The sequence below is a fragment of the Delphinus delphis genome, chromosome 6, assembly GCF_949987515.2.
Source record: "Delphinus delphis chromosome 6, mDelDel1.2, whole genome shotgun sequence".
NCBI classification, from domain to species: Eukaryota; Metazoa; Chordata; class Mammalia; order Artiodactyla; family Delphinidae; genus Delphinus; species Delphinus delphis.
The window spans coordinates 19,757,228-19,777,545 of record NC_082688.1 but is presented as its reverse complement, the minus strand read 5'-3'; the positions used below and the strand labels follow the sequence as shown (position 1 = coordinate 19,777,545).

Sequence of the window (20,318 nt, the reverse complement as noted above, 5' to 3'; positions counted from 1 at the left end):
GCGCCCTCGCCCGGCCTTGCTCTGCCTCCGGGGACCGCCAGCAGCCCGCCTCCAAAAGTTTGAATTTTGTTTTTTTTCCCCTGCTTCTTCTTCCTTTTCGGTGGAAGCAGAGAAGAGCGAGGCAGGGGCGAGCGCGGCGCCGGGACTCCTGGGACCATGGGCCTGGCGCGGGCGCCCGCGGAGCCCCGGCCGCGCTGCCTGCCTGCTCGGGCGCCCCTGGGAGCGGGGCTGCGCTGGGGGCGTGGGGGCCGAGCGCTCTGAGCCCGCCTGGCGCGGCGGGGCGGGGGGCTGGCGGCCCCATGGGGCGCGCCCACACTTGCCCCCCGGGCTCGGGAGCATGAAGTAGGGGCCCGCCATGGGAGCGGGATCGGCGCGGGGGGCCCGAGGCACAGCGGCGGCGGCGGCGGCGCGCGGGAGGTGAGTACCGGCTCGGGGACGCCCCCTCCCCAGTTTCTTGCGGCTCCGGAGGCGGGGGTTCCCCGCCGCGCGGGACGCTTCTAGCGGAACGTCAGCTTCCTGCTCCTTCCTTCACCCCTGCGAGGCGGGCCGCCAAGGGTTAAAGCGGGCAGCGCCCCCGGCCCGGCGAGGGTTGGCGAGAGCGCTGCCCGCCCTTCCCTGCCTGGCGCGGCTGCCCGATCGCCTTGGGGCGGGGGCCGAGCTGGGGAGGGTCCCATGCAGAGCCAGCCCCGGGAATCGGGATTGGGGGGTGGGGGTGGCGCCTGGAGCGGCGGGCGGGCGCGGGGGGGGGGCGGAAGGGGGCTTTTTGGATGCTTGGGGGAGGGGGGGATCTCCATTTCTGACTGTCTCGGTGTGTTCCAGTGTCCGTGTCCACAGGTCCCGAGCCTGTAAGTCTCCGTTTCTGTCGGTTCTCGGGAAACTTGTCTGCAAATTTCTAGGGCTGCGGGTCTCGGCTTCTGCTGCTGTCTCAGTGTCTGTGTGTCTTTGCACGTCCCCTGTTTCTGGAAATCTCCGCATGTGTGTCAGTCTGTTTGGGTCTGTGTGTCTCAGTGCTTCCCTGCTTGGGGAGGGGCGGGGGGTGGTCCTCAATGCCTGTCCTGCGTGTGAGAGAGGAAAAAGTGAGAGCCAGCATGTCAGGGCATAAAGGGCCCTGGGAGATGACTAATTCGAACCCCTCGTTGCACAGATGTGAGACTCAGGGCCAGAGAGGGGCAGGGAATCTCCAAGGAGGGGCTGGGACCCAGAGGCTCTTATTCCCAGCTTGTGGAGTAGGAGTTGTAAAGGAGTGAGCATGTGCCGGAGGGAGTCACCGCGTGTGGGTGTGTGTGGCAGTGGGCAGGATGGGAGCAGCCCCTCAGGGCCCTGTGGACTGTGGCTCCTGCTTACGGCCCAGAGAAGCGCAGAACTTGCTCCCTGTCCGTCCTGCCCCCAGGACCGGAGAACATTCCCAAGACGCTGGTCAGGGCTGTAGCTCCGCCCTTGGCCACCATGCCCTGCCCCCTCTGCGCTGGAATCAGGGGGGTGATGCCTCCCCCTCTCTTTCCCATGTCTTGGAAAAAGTGGGCTGGCTGAGATTCCCCCGCCCCTCACCGCCACACACACACACACACACACACACACACACACACACACACAGCACCAGTAAGCACACTGCTGACTCATTTTCTCCAGAAGACCCTGTGCCAGGGCAGATGCCAGCGGTTGGGTAGAAAAGTGGTACCAGGCAAGCGCCCCACAGTGGGGCCCAAGCTTTAGGTAAGTGGGCAGTGACACTGCGGCCCAGCCCCTGCCTCCCCAACCACTGCAGTGCCCCAAACCCTGCGCCCTCTGGCCCGCTGCGTGCCTCCTAGCTTTGCTCCCAGCCCAGCTTCCATGACACCGTTAGGGAGCATCCCTGGCCTCTCTTTCCTTCCCCTTCCTCCCTGTACTCAGAACACTCCTCCTCCCTCGTGCTTCCATAAGCCTGCCATCCGCAAGGCTCAGCTCAACAGCCATCAGCAGCCCTGATGCCGCACTGGAGGGGGCTTGCCTTCCAAATGTGACCCACGGTCTGTCCCTCCCCGAGCACACTCCGCCCATTACTTTATTGGCATAGGCTCTTCCTCCCTCTCTGTGTTCAGGGACCCTCTGGATACCCCACAACCTGCCTGGCACACGAAAATGCCATTTCAGTTGATGGCGGAAATGGAAGCAAAACATAAACTCACACCCACGGGCAGAGAGGGTACTTCAGTCAAGCCGTGCGAATCCTGCCTCTGCCCTGTGAGCTGGGGCAGGCACCTTGTCTTTCTGCTTCTCCTTTTTCTCATCCCCCCAAACGGGCATCCTCATTCCCAGCCAGAAGGGTGTTTGTGAGTATTAGTGGGCCTGTGCTTGTAAAAGGCTTTTAGGACGGGGCCTGGCATGTAGTAAGTGCTCAATAAATGGCAGCTGTTACTTATATATCATTATTCACTTCATCTTGAATGGATGTGGGAAACAACTGGAAAATTCTGGGCCGCATCCTATCCAGACAGATGCCCTGTCTGTGTTCCCATGGACGAGGTGTAAGGTGTGAAGAAAGCCTGGGCGTGGCTGTCTGGGCACGTGGGGCCTGGCCAATCCATGGAGGCAGGTGGGACAGGTTTGTCCCCCTTCTGTTTCCTGTGGTCCTCTGGCTGCATCCTTCCCAGCTTACTCCATGGGATAACAGCTAAGCCCAGAGACCACGGGGCTGCTTTCCTTGTGTTTCTGTGCCCTGGGTCTCAGCTCTGAGCTCACAGTGGATGTTCAAATTGTGTGGGTCTCTGAGCGCCTGTATGTTCTCAGGTAACAAGGAAAGAGGAAAAACCATGCACACCAGCTGCAGGCTCTGGCCGGCCTCGTGGTCCAGGAGTAACCACGCTAGGTGCATTGGCAGAGGGCTTTTTGCAGGAGAAAGGAACACCTGGGTTCCCTTCTTGGAGGGCCGTGTGGCCAGGCTGTGTCCTCAAGGTCAGGCTCCCTAACTCGTGGCTCCCGTTTCGGCCGCCTTCTGCCGTCTCTGGCCGCTGAGCTCTGGTCTTCCCGACATTCTGGAGCCCTGGCTTCGCCCAGCCAAGGCCCACGAGTCAGCGGTGAAAACAGAAGTCTGGAAGAACAAAGCTCTGAGCCAGTGCAGGCACTAAACGTTATTAGCAGTAGCCTAAACAGGATTGGAACGGGAGCAAATGAATCGGCAGGGCCTCCCTCTGGGAGCCAACTTTCCAGGCCTGGAGCTTACTTAGATGGCTGTTGGCTCCCCAGGCTGCATCTCTGTTCCTGTTGGTGAAGGCTGGGACTCTGGTGTCTGGCAAGTAGGAAGTCCCTGTAAGTCTCCGATTTCTTCTCCACGGGAGACGAGTCAAGCGAAAAGGACTGTCTTCTAGGTGGTGGAGTCAGATGATGTGGGTCACTGACATTGCTGTGTGGCTTTGGGCAAGTCACTTCCCCTCTCTGAGCCTCAGTGGCCCATCTCTATAAAGAGGGGCTGGGACTAGAGTCTGGCCTCTATACTCCCGTGCTATACTTCGGCAGTTTCTGGGTCAGGTGCACACAGAATCCAGGTCTGAGAGGGTCAGTTGCATTTGTTGAGGTGAATGAAAGGGAGACAAATATTTTTGTAACAGGCCTTTTCAGGGCCGAAATTCTCGAGTCAGAAACCGCGGTGTTAGGAAGCTTAATTGAAGAGAAGATTCCGATCCCATCTCCCCTGTGAGTCTTCTTTCTCCTGACCTTTAGGGATGACAGATATTGCCCCCAATACGTCCTCTTATTCTCTAGAGGGTGGTCACCTTGGCATAACCCCAGCAGGAAAAACTGACCGAGAAGGATGTGCGTCGTTCTTGCACCTTCTCCTCTCCACCTGGCCTCTCTTTATCAGCTTGGGGAGCGTCCTAAGAAGGGTGGATGTGACGACACAGGGAGAGACTCAAGGAGTGAGAGCTGGTGCCTGGAAAGGGCTGGGAAGAGAGGAGACCGGAAGGAAATGGAACAGAGACTAGTAAGGTTGCAGGAACACTGGAGAGCTAGAGGCGGTGTCTTCTGAGGAGGCGTTCTCAGGAAAAATGAGTTCCCTGGTCCTCAAGTTCAGGCACTGCTGACCGACGGAAAGTGCAGTGAATTTCCTTATCGCAGACTTCTCCGAGCCTTTGCTATGCAGCTGTGCTTTGGAACTACCAAGACTGGGATATAGGAGATGGCTCTTCCCCACTACATCTGGCCCCAGTTTCCTGAGTAGCTACTTGGCGGGTGTGGGAAATAGTACTGAAGAGCTGTGTCCCCAGAGTCTTCCCATGGTGACCTTGAGGAAGCACCTACCGTCCCTAGGCCTCAGTTTTTGTCAAATCAAACAAAGCTGCCTATTACTGTTCATCACAGCTGATGTGTCTGCCAATTTGCTTCAAGCGGGCAGGTCATGCCAGAAGGGTCAGCCTCTACCCTTCTCCCGAGACAAGACCAGGGCCGCTAGGCACTGACCTTTAGTGATTGCTAGTGATGCGCTGGAGGTGAGGCCCATGGAGGCAGGGAGGACAGGCCCTGTGTAAAAGGCATTCTCACAGCAGTGGCAGCAGATTGGAGAGGATGAGGAGGGAGCAAGGATTATCTAGAAGCATCCCTGGAAAATGTCAGAGGTGGGGTGGGCCTGCTGGAGTTAAAGCTTTGGGAAGATACTTTGTGAAGTCCAGAGTCCTGTAATACCAGGTAACATTCATTCCTTCTGCAAAAATACTCTGAACACTTACTACATGCCTGCCAGGTGCTGGGAAAACAAGAGTGAACAAGACAGATGTGGTCCCTGCCCTGCAGGGACTTGGGCTAGAAAGGGAAACAGAGAAATAGACAATGACCATACATGGGATACCTGGTGACGTATGTGCGGCAGGCTCTGGGAAACGACACCAAGGCTAGAATCTAACACATGAGTGGAAACTGACCAGGCAAAAGAGTAGTGTCTAGAGCACTTCAGATTAGCATGTGCAAAGGCCCAGAAGCGGGAGAAGGCTTTCAAGGGACCGTCAGCGTCTGAGTGCTGTTTGAGCTAGTTCACCTTACGCTCTAACTCTCAATTGAACAACGCTTAAACAATGAGGGGAGTTATTACCTCCCATATCAAGAGGCCCAAAGGAAAAGCAGTAATAGGGTTGGCCAATTCAGCATCTCAAGTGACATCAGACACCCACTGTTTTTCCATGCTGTCGTCCTCACATGCTCGTGCGCCTTGTTACCTCATGTGCACAAAATGGCTGCAGCAGCAGGTCCTCACTCAACAACATGCACAGGCCAGAGGAAAACCTTTTCCATGTCCCTTTGAAATTCTTTCTTAGAGGCCCTGACAGGCATCCCTCACACCTCATTGGCCACATTTGGGTCACATATGCACGCCTAAGCCAGTCATTAGCATGGCAGATTCCCAGAGTGGGCTTAGACGTATCCAGATTCATCCAGTATCCTCTGAAGTTCAGGTCTCCCTGAACTAGCAGAAAGGGGGGTGGCTGTGGGAACCATCAGTGTCTTCCACAGTGTCCAGGTCAGGATTACCATCGATCCTAATTGCAATTAAATTGGAGTACTTGGTATTAAATCAGAGGGTGTTTTCCAAGGCTCCCAGGGAGCTGGGAAGAACCCGGGACTCCAGACATCCACCCTGGCAGATGGGTTTCCTGGATTACGTGATTCCCCAGAAGCACATCATCCTAGGCTTTCTCTTGGAAATGGATCCTGGGCCCACGTGTCCCAGCCTTTGCCCTCACCACCCGCCTGTCGGGGCTCTCTCTGCCTGCATCCTAGCTGGCCGACTCTGGCCACGTGCCGCCCTCCCCTTTGCCTGCCTCGGGATCAGATGCCCTGGTGGCTTCGGGTGTCGCCAGTGGCTGCTCCCACAGGAAGGTGAGATCGGATCACTGCCTCTGCCCATCTTGGCAGGATCCCCTGAGCAGAGCATTAACCCTTCCGGGCCCCAGAGTGCAGGGACAGCAGGATTGGTCTAAGAATAAGAAGCACTTTGGTGGCTGGCAACAGGCCGAGCCCTTGACATGCATGAGCTCATTTAATCCTCACGCCTGACTTGCGAGATAGGGAGTGTCAGCCGAGTTGCAGAGGAGGAGACAGGCTCAGGGAGGCGGAGGGACTCATCCAGGGTCATACAGCTGGTAAGCAATGGGGCCAGGTCTGCACCCGTGGGGGCCTGACTCCCCGTCGTCTCCCCTTCTCTCCTTCACTCTCTCCCATTTCCTATCAGCATGAAGCCAGGAGGCAGATTCCTTAGCACACACTGGTCCTGGCTAAGGGGTCTTCTCCCGCCCTCCGCCGTGAGTCGAGATTGACTTCTCATCTTTCCTGCCCTTTGCAAAGTTTACCCGTCATCTAAGCAGAGCAGCCTGGTCTTCCCACTGACCTTTCAGCCCTGGCTCTGCTGCCCGCTGGGCCTCAAGATCTTGAGGCCACAGGACAGATGGAGAGACTGAGGCCCAGAGACGGGGTGCGGCAGGGGCTGTTCCCTCATTGCCCAGTGAGTCGGCGGCAGATTTTGAGCTGGACCCTGGGTCTCCTGACGGCCCAGGGCAGGGCTTCCTGCCTACTAGTTTCCGCCCGGTGACCTTGGTTTATTGATCTGTGGAAAGCGAGGTTGTATTCGTACTGTGTAAGCAGGTCCTACCCCAAGAGGCTGTGCCTGGACCCCCGGGAGCGTGGGCTGGTCCGACAGAGCCCTGAAGCCTGTGCCTCGCTTCCTGCCTCCCCTGGGCGGGACTGGGGTGGGACTGGGGCTGGGTGATCCACTCCCAACTCCCTGGCTGGACCTGGACCTGGACGTGAGAGGTGGAAGCTGATGTCACATCTGCTTGTGTCTCCTGGTCTCTAGGGGGTTTCTCTTCACCTGGATCTTAGTCTCCCTTGCCTGTCACCTGGCTTCCACCCAAGGAGCTCCTGAAGGTAATTCTCTCTTCTCTTTGTCCAGGGGGAGACAAAGGAGGACAGAAGGGATCTGAGAACGCAGGGGTAGGAGACATCAGTTCCCCTAATTGGAACTCAGTGCCTCGACTTTCTCATCAGTAGAATGGAGCCAGTCATTGGCAAATTTCTCTCTGGGCTTGAGAGAATCATGTTGGATGTTTTGTGAAGGGTAGAAAGGGCTCAGTGCAGAAATGTGGACAGGTGATGCTTTTGTTCCTCTCCAGGGCAGAATGTAAGTTACTTTGGGTCAGTAAGCTGCAGTTGTCCCTCTGTCCAATGGGTACCCCCAAGAAGTGCTGACCAGAGGCACGAAGGCCACCGCCATCACTGCCCACGCCTGTGATCCGCCCTCCCCTTCCCGTGAGATGCCACTCTTTCCGGCTGTCCCTGAGGAGCTGTCCAGAGGGCCCAGGCAGCGGGAGGCTGGCTACACCACTGCCCATGGAAACTGACGTCTCCCACATCTGTTTGTCAAGCGGCCACAATGCCACTTAAAATAGCAGCCCCTCCCCCTCCTCCACGCCCGCCCAGCACGGGCAGGCGGCCGGGCACTCCCAGAGCCCCTGTGGCCTGACCTGGCCACCGGGCAGGGATTGGGCCCCTGGAAGGGGAGGGCTGTGCCCGGAAGAGACTCCTGCTGCCCAGCAACATTTTGTGCAAATGTCATATTTTCCGAGCTTGCTCTTTCCCCCACAGAGTAGGTGAACAGCTGTCCAGAGTCCTGAGTCAGGCACTAGGAGGGTGGTGAGGAGAGGCTGGAGCAGTGTGGAGCCCGGTTTACGTAATAAAGGGATCTTGCTGTGGCCAGCTGGCCGGGTCCCTCCATCTTGGTTTGGGGCTGAATTCATTCCCCTGTCCCCCAGCTCCTCTCCCCTGATGGGATTCTGGATGTGTCTCCACCCTGCCTTCCAACCAGTCTAGGGGCTCCAGCGCAGGATAGGATAGCGTAGTGACGAAGGAAGGACAAAGACCCGGGGGCCAGCTGGGCCTTTTATTATAAGCTGTGTGACCTTGGGCAAGTTACTATCGCTCAGTTTTCTGACCCTCCTCTGTAAAATGGGGATAATAAACAGTACCCGCTGTATAAATGATTGAGAGAATAGAGAGAGATAACCCATGTAAAGCACATAGTAAGTGCTCAATAAATGTTAGTTCTTCTTCTTATTGTTAATTATATACTACCTGACAAGTTTGGGCAAGAGCGGCCCTTCTCTATCCCCGTGGAGCCCACAGTGGTCAGAGGCTCCCAGAGGCTTAGCAGTGACCACCTCTGTCAGTTCCAGGTAGCAGAGTTGGGGACTTGGCCCCTGAGCTGCAGGTAGTGTGCAGGGGAGGCCTGGAGACTGCCTGGTGTCAGTTTAAAAACCCACGTGGAGGGCTTCCCTGGTGGCGCAGTGGTTAAGAATCCTCCTGCCAATGCAGGGGACACGTGTTTGAGCCCTGGTCCGGGAAGATCCCACATGCCACGGAGCGACTAAGCCCTTGCGCCACAGCTACTGAGCCTGCGCTCTAGAGCCCGTGAGCCACAACTACTGAGCCCATGCGCCACAGCTACTGAAGCCCGCGTGCCCTAGAGCCCATGCTCCGCAGCAAGAGAAGCCACCGCAATGAGAAGCCCGCGCACCACAACTAAGAGTAGCCCCCGCTCGCCACAACTAGAGAAAGCCCGTGTGCAGCAATGAAGACCCAATGCAGCAAAAAAAAACAAAAACAAAAACAAAACCCATCTGGAGAGGATGATAAGGGAAACCTCCTCGGTGCCACCTGGCCCGGCCGGTTGTCATCTTCCCTGAGGGAGCGCAAGCGGCTGTAAGTTGCAGGGTGCAGGGAGAGATGTGTGCAGGCCTGAGAGCCTCTCAGGGGCTGCCGAGGTGGGACAGGGAGCAGTGACTTTCTGTCATTACAAGTGGCTCCTCCCTTTTAAGTTGTTTATAGTGAGAAGTATCTTACGATAGTAAGAGGCTTTCAGTGATTAAACGTATAAAGTATGCTACTACGCACAGTCCTTAAACAGTGTGGTTTATTTTACCTTAGGACTTGGGGACAGACAGGTGGGAGAAAGGAGAAATTTGAAGGGAAGTGAAGGCCCTCGGGTCCTAGGGAAGAATAAGAGTCTTCAATCCAAGCCAACGTGAAACAGCAGCCTACAGCTACAGAGTTCTTAGAACATTCTTAGCACTTTGTGGCCACCTCCAGGTCTGGTTTCCCTTGTCTTTCAGGCAGGGGAACTGAGGCCTGGGGGGCAGGAATAGACTTGGCCAGAGGTACCTGATGCAGGGGTGGGTGAGGATAGATAATAAGGAAGACCTCCGTTTCATCTCCCAACACCTCGATGAGGTAGGCACTCTTTGCAGCCTCGTTTTACAGCAGAGAGAACTGAGGCTCAGGGTCTGGACTCACAGGTGGTCTTGTCTGGCTCTGAAGTCCAGCCTTCTGACTCCAGAGCCTGCTACCATTATGCTGCCATGTTACCAGCACTCGGGTTCTCAGCTTTTTCCAGCCCATTTATCTCTCTGTCCATCCACCTGTCCATCTCACAGTGGTTGACCTAGGGTCTACTAAGAGCTGGTTGCATTCAGCCCCGTGCACCCCCCTCTTGCTCCAGGCGATGAGGGAGAGAGCATTCCACACTCAGGGGTTAGGATGCTGAGCTCAGAGGTGGGGGCCTGAGGACCTTTCCCAGAACCCAGTTCCGGAGGCAGCCTCTCCTTTCCTGCTGAGATGGAGCTCCTGAGCAGGCTTCTGCAGACCCTGGCAGCTCAGCCAACTGGGGGAGGTCGAATGACCCGACGAGAGGCAAGGTCAGGAAACCTTTCCATAAACACCCTGGAAGCCCTCCTTTTGCTCTGGCAAGCCCAGTCGGCATAATTACCAGGCGGATGTGACCTGGCCAGACCACGGTCCCATGTCCAGACACTTCGCCAGAGGACAGAGTTTGCAGGGATGCCTTGATTACTTCCTCTGCTCTGTCCAAGGCCACACAGGGAGGAAGGGAGTCATTGGAAATGTCCTCTGCCTTCTGTGTAGACAGCAGCTCCCCCAGTCTGCTCCAGCCTGAGGAGACTTCGGGGGTGGGAAGGAGACTGGGTGAAAACGATGGTGAAACTAGTCAGGTCCCCTGGACAGCCTTCCCAAGCTCTGGTGACATGAACATTCCTGTCGTTCCCTCACTTATGGGCCAGCTTCCTGGAGGATATGGCTTTCAAGGAAGAGAGAAGGGGAAACAAACCATGGTGGGCAGGCTCTTATACCCTTAGTTCTAGCATTTGGTGATTATCATGATGTTTAATATTAATAGCTCCCCTTCAAAAGTGCTTATTTTGTGCCAGGCATTTTTTTCCAAGTGCATTCTCATTTAATCTTCACAACGTCCTTCTGAGTTTGGTATTACTATTACCCCATTTAAAAGATGGGAAAACCGAGGCACTGAAGTCACAAGGCTAGTAAGTCGTGGGATTTGAACTCAGGAAGTTTGGCTCCAGAGTCTGTGTTTTTAGCCACTACAGATGGTCCCTAACTTACGATGTTTCGATTTTATGATTTTTTGAGTTGATGATGGTACAAAAGTGAAACCGTACTTCGAGTTTTTGATTTTGATCCTTCCCCAGGCCAGCGATATGCAGTATGATACTCTCTCTTGTGATGCTGGGCAGCGGCAGCCACAGCTCGCAATCAGCCACGAGACCACGAGGGGAAACAACCAATACACTTAAACCATTCTGAACCAGTACAACCATTCTGTTTCTCACTTATAGTATTCAATAAATTATGTGAGATATTCAGCACTTTGTTATAAAGTAGGCTTTGTGTGAGATGATTTAGCCCAACTGTAGGCTAATGTAAGTGTTCCGAGCCTGTTTAAGGTAGGCTAGGCTAAGCCGTGATGTTCCGTAGGTTAGGTGTATTAAATGCATTTTTGACTTAGGATGTTTTCAACTTACCTTGGCTTTATCGGGACGTAACTGTATCATAAGTGGAGGACGGTCTGCATATGCAGGATCACGTAGCCAGACGAGGGATTGCTTCCAACTCTGTGCTGTCAGCCACAGCCATGGGGCAGCAGGTAGCAGTGGGTGGACTGTCCTCACCATCTGTGCAGCCGGAAGCAGGCCCTGACTGTGTCCTCTCCCCCTCTGCCCTCCCTCTCCAGATGTGGACGTCCTCCAAAAGCTGGGCCTCAGCTGGACGAAGGCAGCGGGCGGCCGGAGCCCCCCGCCCCCAGGGGTCATTCCGTTCCAGTCAGGATTCATCTTTACGCAGCGGGCCCGGCTCCAGGCCCCCACGGCTGCCGTCGTCCCTGCCGCCCTGGGCACAGAGTTGGCACTGGTGCTGAGCCTCTGCTCCCACCGGGTGAACCATGCCTTCCTCTTCGCCGTCCGCAGCCGGAAGCACAAGCTGCAGCTGGGCCTGCAGTTCCTCCCCGGCAAGACAGTCGTCCACCTGGGGCCCCGGCGCTCCGTGGCCTTCGACCTCGACGTGCACGACGGGCACTGGCATCACCTGGCCCTGGAGCTCCGCGGCCGCACCGTCACCCTGGTGACGGCCTGCGGGCAGCACCGGGTGCCTGTCCCGCTGCCGTTCCACAGGGACCCAGCACTTGACCCTGAGGGCGTGTTCCTTTTTGGGAAGATGAGCCCACACGCAGTCCAGTTTGAAGGTGCCCTGTGTCAGTTCAGTATCTACCCCGTGACGCAGGTCGCTCACAATTACTGTACCCACCTGAGAAAGCAGTGTGGACAGGCTGACACGTACCGGCCCCAGCTGGGACCCTTCCTCCCCCGAGGCTCTGGCACACCCCTCACCTTCCAGACCGACCTTGCCCTGCTGGGCATGGAGAACCTGACCACTGCCACGCCAGCCCGGGCGTCACGGCCAGCAGGCAGGGGGCCCAGGGTGACTGTGATGCCTGCCGTGCCCGCCAAGCCCCTGAGGACTAACAGCACAGGCCCGCACCAGCCCTTCACGGGTAGAGGCCCAGCCCGGACCCTCCGGCCACCTGCCAGGCTGTCAGCCAGTGAAGGGCTGTCTCCCGTGCCCCCAGCCTCTCCCGCCAGCTCCACCAGGCCTGTCCAGCCACTGCAGAAGAGCACAGCCACCAAAATCCCCAAAAGTCACCCCACCAAGCCTTCGGCCCCTTCTCCTTCGATGGCCCCTGTCAAAAGTCCCCGCCCCACCCGGAAGGCAGCTCCGCCTTCCTTCACAAAGGCAGCGCCCCCAACCAAGAAGCCGGTGCTACCCACCTCCCACCCAGCTCCTGACAGAGTCTCCTGTCCCACAGTGAAGCCTATCCAGAGGAACCCTGTGACGCCCAGACAGCCAGCACCCAGCACCCGGCCCCTACCTCCTGCTGCCAGCTCCTCTAAGAGGTCTTTTCCCCCAGTGGTCCAGGCGGAGGCCAAGACGAGCAGTCATGTCAGTGAGCTAGCCCCTGCCCGCACCAACACGCACACACCTCCCCGACCCGCCGGCCTGCCCCCATCACCTGCCCCCAGTCCTAGGGCTTCCAGGACTGCTCGGCCCCAGGCCACAGCGATGCCTCCCACCCTCGATCCTGGTTCAGCCCCCACTGGAAGCAAGAAACCCACTGGACCAGAAGCCGCAAAGAAAGTCAGATCCAAGAGCAGCCCCTGGAAGGCCGTCCCTCTCAGACCTGGGAAGGCAGCCAGGGATGTCCCAGTTAACCATCCGACAACTGGGCCGAGCCCCAGGCAGCTGCGGCCCAGCCAGCAGACCACCCCGGCCCCGGTGCTGGCCCCGGCGCCATTCCTGTCCTCCAGCCCCCAGCCCATGAGCACTGGCTCTTCGTTCTTCCACCTGGTGGGACCCACACCTTTCCTGCTGCTGATGGGACCTCCGGGGCCCAAGGGAGACTGTGGTTTACCGGTAAGACTGGGTGGGGTGTGCCTGCTGCCTGGAGCTTGAGCGGGTGACTGGGGCAGGTAGGCAGTTGCTCCTGTTCAGGGCAGAGGAAGTGAAGCAGCTTAGAGCAGGGAGCTGCTTACAGGCAGGGCCTTGACTCCAACCCGGGTCCCCCATGCCTCCACCTCGGCTGTATTCATGACTGCACATCCTGCCCCAGATGTGTGATCCCCTGGGGTGGACTTGGGTCGGGTGGCCCTCTCCAGGTAAGAGCAAACCCTGGGCTTTGGTTAACCCAGGCCCCAAGTCCCTCTTTGCTAGCCTCACTGTAAAGGTTGAGCGGCTTAAGGAAAACCACGAACTGACTGGCCCCAGGTTACGCAGTCCCCAAAGGCCTGAGCCCTGGAACAGGGTTCCTCCAGCTCACCAGCTTGTCTGCGAGTTTCAGGCGAAGGTCGCACATGGGTAGGGCTGAGTGTGTTTTCTTTTGCACGTGCAGCATTATTTAAAAATGTTTAATAAGTTATTAATATTTTTTTAAATGTGAGAGATTTCTTCTAAAAGACTGGGTGACCGGCTTTTCTTGGAAGAGGGAGAGATGCAGTGGCCCGTGGGCTGCGGCTGTGTCAGGGCTGCTGCTTTAGACAGGACAGGCCCCCTCCTGTGAGTGCCTGTCCACACGTCTCCCGCTTGGCCTTCAAATCCAGTCCTTTCATCTTGTTTCTGTTACCTGCCTGGCTCCTGTAGACATTTGATGTGTGGCCCCTGGTAGAGGAGTTCGGGGTGAGGAGGGTCAAGGAAGAGAGAAAGAACCTTCCACGTGCAGGAAACGGTCTCAGGGTCGATGCCTCCGGCATGCCTGGGACTGTCTCCAGGGGCAGCGACCTTTCTGCAGCTGGAGGCCAATTCCTCCGGGTGGGGAATGATAAGATGGAGTTTCCAGAAAGCTCGGGCCTCTGCTCTGTTCTCCTTCCTTGGAGATGACCACCGTGTGGGTTCCTCCTTCCCGGGGCCGGATCGCCCACCAGGCTCCGTGCTTGGGGTTAGGCTCCCCACAATGTGGAGACAGTGGCAGATACTGGGAATTCCCAGGCCTTACAAACACACTTAATGAGTCTTAATAATCATTAGGAATAATATTTATTCAGCCTGTCTCCAAGGGGACCGAGAGCCCGTTTTTATTATAACCATATTGTAGAACTTACGGAAATTGTATGCATTGCTTTGCAATTATGTCAACATTCTGCTCAAGTCCCGTGCTCTGAACTTGGCAGGGTATGGAGTGGGGAGCTGAGCGAAGCAGGAGAAACCCTTTTCACCCCTCCAGGCTACCCAGTCGTACTCGGGCACCAGGTACCTTTGGCCTGTGATAGCTCAGCTTCCCAAACTGTGGAGGGGTTGGCCTCACTGGCTGTGAGGTCAAAGGGGGTGAAAGGTCCCCCCGCCGAGTGGAGGAGGCCAACCCTGTCCCCCAAGGCTGTGTGTGACGTGGAATGAGGGAGGCCGTGTCCAAGCCAGCAGAACTGGAGCAGCAGCAGGCTTTCAGGGTGTAGACTCTGCCGCTGGGCCTTTCGGGTGCCTGAGCCTCCTGGGCTTTGGTGATGTGGGTCAGCAGGAAGTGAGGCCTCCCGCCAGATCTGGTCTTGAACTTCGCCCCTTATCAAAGAAGGTGCTGGAGTTGACCTGTTCAGGGGATGGGTGCTCAGGGACCATTCAGTTCACCCTCATCATTGGGCGGGTAAGGAGCCTAGACACTGTGTCCAGAAAGGGCCAGGATTCGCTCAGAAGCCACACAGCACGTGGGAGGCAGAGCTGAAGTGTACGCCCCAGCTCCAGACTCCAAGATCAGCAGATTCCAGTCCCCGCCGCCCCCCCCCCCACCCCAAGTGTCTGCTCTGAGACCCTAGGACTCAGGGCTGAGAGGCTGAGGGCTTCAGCGCTGTGTCAGGCCCTGTCCTTGGTCTCAAGTGAAGAGTTCAATGTCTAAAAAATCTTCTGTTTCTGTACCTATCACGTTCATGAGTTACTTCCACACACGTGGCATCTCCCTTTAGGACCTTGTAGAAACTGATCCAGGCGGGTAGGATGTGTGCACTAACCCCTCCTCTACAGATAAGAGGACCAGGGTTGGGGAGACAAAAGACTTGGCCAAGGGCACGCAGCATGTTCTTGCAGGAGGAGCTGGGATGCAGCTTCAGTGAGGACCATGGCTCTTCCTCCTTCTCCAGCCCAGAACAGATGAGGGCAAGAGGGAAGACATCAGTGTGCCCGGGTGCCATGCTGCCTCATGTCCCGTGCTGTCCCCTAATCCCACCCTCCCCCCGGCTCGGAACCTAGTCTCACTCCAGTAGGAACCAAGAAGCTTCTAGAAGCTTTGTCCAGTCCGCTGTGGCAAACTGGTGGCGAACTGGTCATTTATATTTCACCAGATATCAGAAATTATTCATTGAGGTGGCATCTTTGAACAGCAGTGACAAGAACTCGTGTTTCTTCTGTTTTCTCTTATCCCCGCCCCAAACCCTCAGATACATTCAGGATCTAACCCCAGCAGAGCAGAAGCTGTGCTGCCCGGGACATGGGGCTTAATTGTCCCCAGTCTGGGCACACGCAGACCTGGGTTTAAATCCTGGCTCCACTCCTTACTAGCTCTGCGGTCCCGACCCACTCTAAGCTTTGGTTTCTGCAGACGGTAATAGCTCCCAACTCCTGTGAGGAAGCCGGTTGAGGAATCTCCAGGGCTGCCTTGGAGTTTTCGATTTGCTGGGTGATTTGGGGAACTTCTTTCCTCTCCCTGGGGCTGTCTCCCCGCTATGACCCAGTGTTGGGAGAGCTCCCTTCTTAGAAGTGACTGCAGGACCTTTCAGAGCCTGAGAGGGTGTTCAAGGCTGTGTCTGGCCAGTTCTGCATGGTTCTCGAGGGGCACGGGACAGACTGGCAGAGGCTGAGACAGAGCTGTGGGCCCAGGCCTGCCAGGAGTTGTAGCACTGCGGGAGGGAGCTCTGTGGGAGCCCCAGGAGCAGGGGGAACATGGAAAAGCTGAGCTTGGCCCCGGGTGACTAGGGGCGGGGAAGCTGTGGTTCACAGAGGCTGCACAGAAGCTGCACAGAAGCCCCACGCCCAGGAGGAGGCGAGTCAAGGCCTTATTTATTCACGATCAGGCTGCTGGCATTTGCACACCCTTGCACTTTTTCCAAGCGTTACCTCGGGGAGACCCGGCCGAGCGCCTGGCCCACAGCAGATGCTCCATGACTATCTGGGAGATGAATGAAGGAATTTGATCCTTACGGAAAACAGGTTGTCCTGACACGCAGGCCAGGCTCTTTGAGGTTACACAGATCTTTGCTGCCGGTGCAGTAAGGAGGCGCTTGTAGTGCAAGAGCACACAGACTTTGGATTTGGAATGACCTGGGTTTGAACCATTCCCTTATCCAGCCATCTTTTCATTCTTTCAACAAATGTTGAATGAGTGCCTTCTAGGTGCTAGGTGCTGTGTGACCTTTGGTAAGTCACTTAACCTCTCTGAACCTCAGTTTTTGGCCTCTGTAAAACAAGGGTATGGTACCACCTACCTTTCCAAAGTTGTGTGGGTTGTCTGAGATGAGAGGCGTAAAGCACCCAGCTTTAGAATATGGGTTCCAGTGGATGTGTGTGGCTGATTGTTGATGTGCAAATGGTTGAGGTAGGGGCATTGTTGCCCTAAGAGAACCAAGAGGTTCTGGCACAGGAGGGCCTTCATGCCGTTGGCAGTTAGGAATCAGGGCTAGATCTTGAGCAATTCACCCCTTACACTGGTATCATCTAGAATCCAAGAGAACGGAGGGGCATTTTGCTTTGTCTTTGCATATGATTTTTGAGCTCCTGCTGCGTGCCAGGCTCTGTGCTAAGCAGTTTGTGTGCTGTGTCCTGTGACCCCAGGCAGAGAACAGGGTAATCGAGGAGAGTTTAAGGAAGGCATTATTTACAGAGGTGTTGGCATCATCAAAGGAATCAACAGGGGCTGGAGAAGCACATGGGGTCCAACGTGAATTACAAGGGGAGGGGAAGGTGTTGCTCGAAGCCAGTGAGAGTTAAAGCATGAACAGGGGTCTCGAACAGGAGCTGGGACCAAACTATAGCACAGCAAGGAGGGAGCAGGGAGAGAAATAGCCCACCCGCCCTCTCCTTCTACTGGAAGAAGAAGTTTCTTGCTGGGGTCTCCCATTGACCAAACTCAGCCAGAAGCAGAGAGCGGGAAAGCCTGGCAGTGCAGCCTGTAGAGGTCAGCTTCCCAGGGCACAGAATGGATCTGGGGAGCAAATGGAGAATAACCAGCACGCGCATACATTATCTTGGGGAAAAAAAAAAGGGGGTATTGTATTCCTATTTTACAGCTGGGAAAACTGAGACCCAGAGGCATAGGGAGATGAAGTAATCTGCTCAAGGCCTGTCCCAGTAGGCCCTTCCCTAGGACAGAGACTGGGGAAAGCTCAGTGCCCTTTGGGCTAACCTTGGGAATAATCGTGAGCTCAGATGGTTAGAGATGGGAGGGCCTTTTGAGATCTCCTGCCTCCCCCACCAGGCAGCAGGCACTGAGCAGAGACCCAGAGAATGAAAGGTCATTGCTCAGGGTCACCTGGCTGTTAGCAGCTCACTCAGGACTGGACTCAGGTCTCCCAGATCCCAGGCCTGCGAAACCTCTCCTTGCCTGCTGCCAGGGGCCATGCCAGCCAGGACTTACTTCCTTCTGCAAGGCTTGGCAGGCGGGCTATTGCAGCTGGACACAAGGGTGGACTTGTTCCGGGGGATGGGGTTCCCCTAGGCCTGACTGTTGGAGGCCAGGACCCTTGGGGGAAGCCCAGAGCGGCTGCCTGCTTGTTTCCATGGCTCTGTTTGCGTGAGCCCCGAGCCCAGGCCTCGTCCACCTCCCCCAGACAGGCCTGCAGCCCCCGCTCCCCTCCCCCTCAGCTCCAGGCCCTCTCAGAGGCCCCGTTGTTTGCAGCGTGGAGTGGAAAAATCCCACCCTGGCCTTGTGAATCATCCCGGAGTCACCCGCTCAGGCTTCGGGCCCTGGAAAGAAATGGCAGCGTTTTTCCACTGCACGGTGAGCAGGCAGGGTCTCGGATCAAGCGAGAAGGGCAGGGGGCACCCAGCCTCACTGCGTGTGGGAGGGTCAGGCCTGCCTGGGGCCGCAGCTGGGCTGCTGGGCTGCCATGTCAAGGAGTCCAGCTGTGAACTGACATCACCAGGCGGGGCCGTGGGTCCTGCCTGGCACTTAGAGTCTGTTTTGCAGATATCAAGGATGAGGTCAGACTCCAGGCTGGATGCCAAGAGGGTGTGTCCAGGCCACTGCAGTGGTGGCTGTCCCAGGGCCCACCGGGGAGCTACACCCCACGGAGACTGCCTCTCCCTGGAGCCCTGCACCATCTTTCACCCCTCCGGGCCTTGGCCACCTTCTCTGGGAGACGGACGTGATCTCACCGTTTCTCTCCCACTGGAAAACCTAGAGGAGGACATCACCACAGAAATTCAGGGAACGCCAGTGTTGGGAAGGTTCTGGGATGGTCATTTCACAGATGCCCACACCGGGGAAGGGACTTACCCAAGGTTGCGCACCTGGTCACGACGCACCTGGCCGAGATTGCCTGTGAGGAAGCTGCCCAGGATAAGAGAACCAGTCAAATGATCCTTGGTTGAATCCAGGCCCTACCTGTTAGCTGTGTGGCCTTGAGCAAATCGCTTTGCCTCTCTGAGCCTCTCTGTGGTTTCTCATCCGTGAAGAGGGTTCAGTCATGATAAAGGTACCTGCAGTAACGCTTGGCCTCAGCACCCCGCACTTCCCCTTGATTCTGGGTCACCTGGAAGAATAGGGCCGAGGAGGACCTTCTAGGAGGGGAAACCTTTGCTCTCCCCCAAACAGATGCTGGGGAAGGTGACTTAAAATTGAGTTGGGGAGTTTCCAGCAGCTTGCTTAACAGAAACAGCACTAACTTTCTGGGCGTTAACTGTGTACCAGGCACTAGGATTTGCACTTTTTACAGACTACCTGTCAGCTAGGTGCTGGTACAGCCTCATTTTACAGTTAAGGAATGAAGCCTTGGAGGCTGGAGGGAGCTGGCCCAAAGCCACACAGCTAGTAAGTGAGGGCGCCCAGTGTGGACCCAGGCCCCTGTCTTATACTGCATTCTACTGCTTCCCAGGGAGGAGCAGAGAGTAGGCTGGCCCTGAATCTCCAACCCCCAGAGGTAGATAAAAGACTAGAAACTGTCCACCCCGCCCCTGGGCTCTGGATGGAAGGAATGCTGCCTGCTGCCAGTTTGGCCAGAGGTACCTGGAGGCTCAGATGGCCAGGACTTGCACTAGGTCACGCAGAGCCTCCCTCCCTCCGGCCGGGGCTCTTTCCAGTGACCCCGGGGCCTTGGTACCCATATCTGCCTGTCTGGATCTCTCTTCTGATTTTTATTTATGGACAAGCAAGCACGTGGTGTTCACAGACCAGAACTGTGAATCAAGGCTGCCCAGCGTGAGATCTGGATTAATTACCAGCCAAATCATACTGGGTTTTCAACACTGATTTTAACTCTGGGCAGGAAACCTGGAATCTCGTTGATGGTTATTTGAAACAAATGAATTCCCCAGGCCTCACACATCCTTGAAAGCCTGGCTTCCTTTGAAGGCTGTGTTCAGTTCTTTACATCAGGCACTTAGTTAATCCTCATTCACTCCTTTGGGGTAGACAGGGCAGTAGCTGTGGTAAAGGAGAACTGTGGAGACTCAGGCTGAAGGCCTTGCACCAAGTCTCCAGCTATTAAGTGGCAGGACTAGGATTTGAACAAAGGTCAGACTGCGGTTTAGTAAGTCTGCTGGGCTGACTTGCTTCCTATGGGAAGGGAAGAGAGGTGAGGCCAGACAGGTGCTCCCTGAATGCCACGATGCGGGGTTAGGCCCGTCTTATGTGGGAAATGGGGAGCCATTGAATGTTGTTGAGCAGGGGGAATGCCTTGGGAAGGTGAACCAGGCTGTGTGGAGGAAGACTGGAGGGGGGAGAGGGCGGAGGCAGGGAGACAAGTGAGCGGGCTGTTGCGCGTTCTCAGGGCGTGGTGATGAAGGTTGGACCCGGCTGTGACCACTGGAATAGGTGCAACATTTGACTGACGATTGCATACTAGGCATTGTGTTATATGTTTACCATCTCATTTCATCCTCACGATAATCCAATGAGGAGGGCATTATTACTGCATTTTATAGGCACAGGCTGGTTAAGGAACTTGCCCAAACCCAGCTGGTAGGTGGTAGCACTGGGATTTGAACCCAGGCCTGTCTGATGTAGCAGTCTTTGCTTACACCCTTGATGCTACACTGCCGCTCCGTGGTGCAGAGATGCTGGTGTGACCTTGGACAAGTCCCTTCTCTGCTGAGGCTCTGCAGATAACTTGGCTGAACTCTGAGATCTCTTGCTGAGCCTTGGGGAGAGAGAGATGACTCATATCCCACTAGTTCCTTTGAGAAGACCATGGTCTAGTGGGAGCAACGGGCTTCTAAGCAGATAATTCCCCAAATATAGTACAGTGGCC

At 56.2% G+C, this 20,318-nt stretch overlaps 1 protein-coding gene across 1 annotated transcript in view; it reads left to right on the top strand.

The window, feature by feature from the left end:
- Positions 1 to 321: 321 nt before the first annotated feature.
- Positions 322 to 20,318, top strand: part of COL27A1 (collagen type XXVII alpha 1 chain) — a 143,278-nt gene continuing 123,281 nt past the window's right edge. Inside the window, exons 1-3 of the mRNA XM_060014270.1 lie at positions 322 to 417; positions 6,818 to 6,888; positions 11,060 to 12,792. Of these exons, the coding sequence (XP_059870253.1) occupies positions 356 to 417; positions 6,818 to 6,888; positions 11,060 to 12,792 (1,866 nt within the window). The 5' untranslated portion in view covers positions 322 to 355. The remainder of the gene's footprint in view (positions 418 to 6,817; positions 6,889 to 11,059; positions 12,793 to 20,318) is intronic.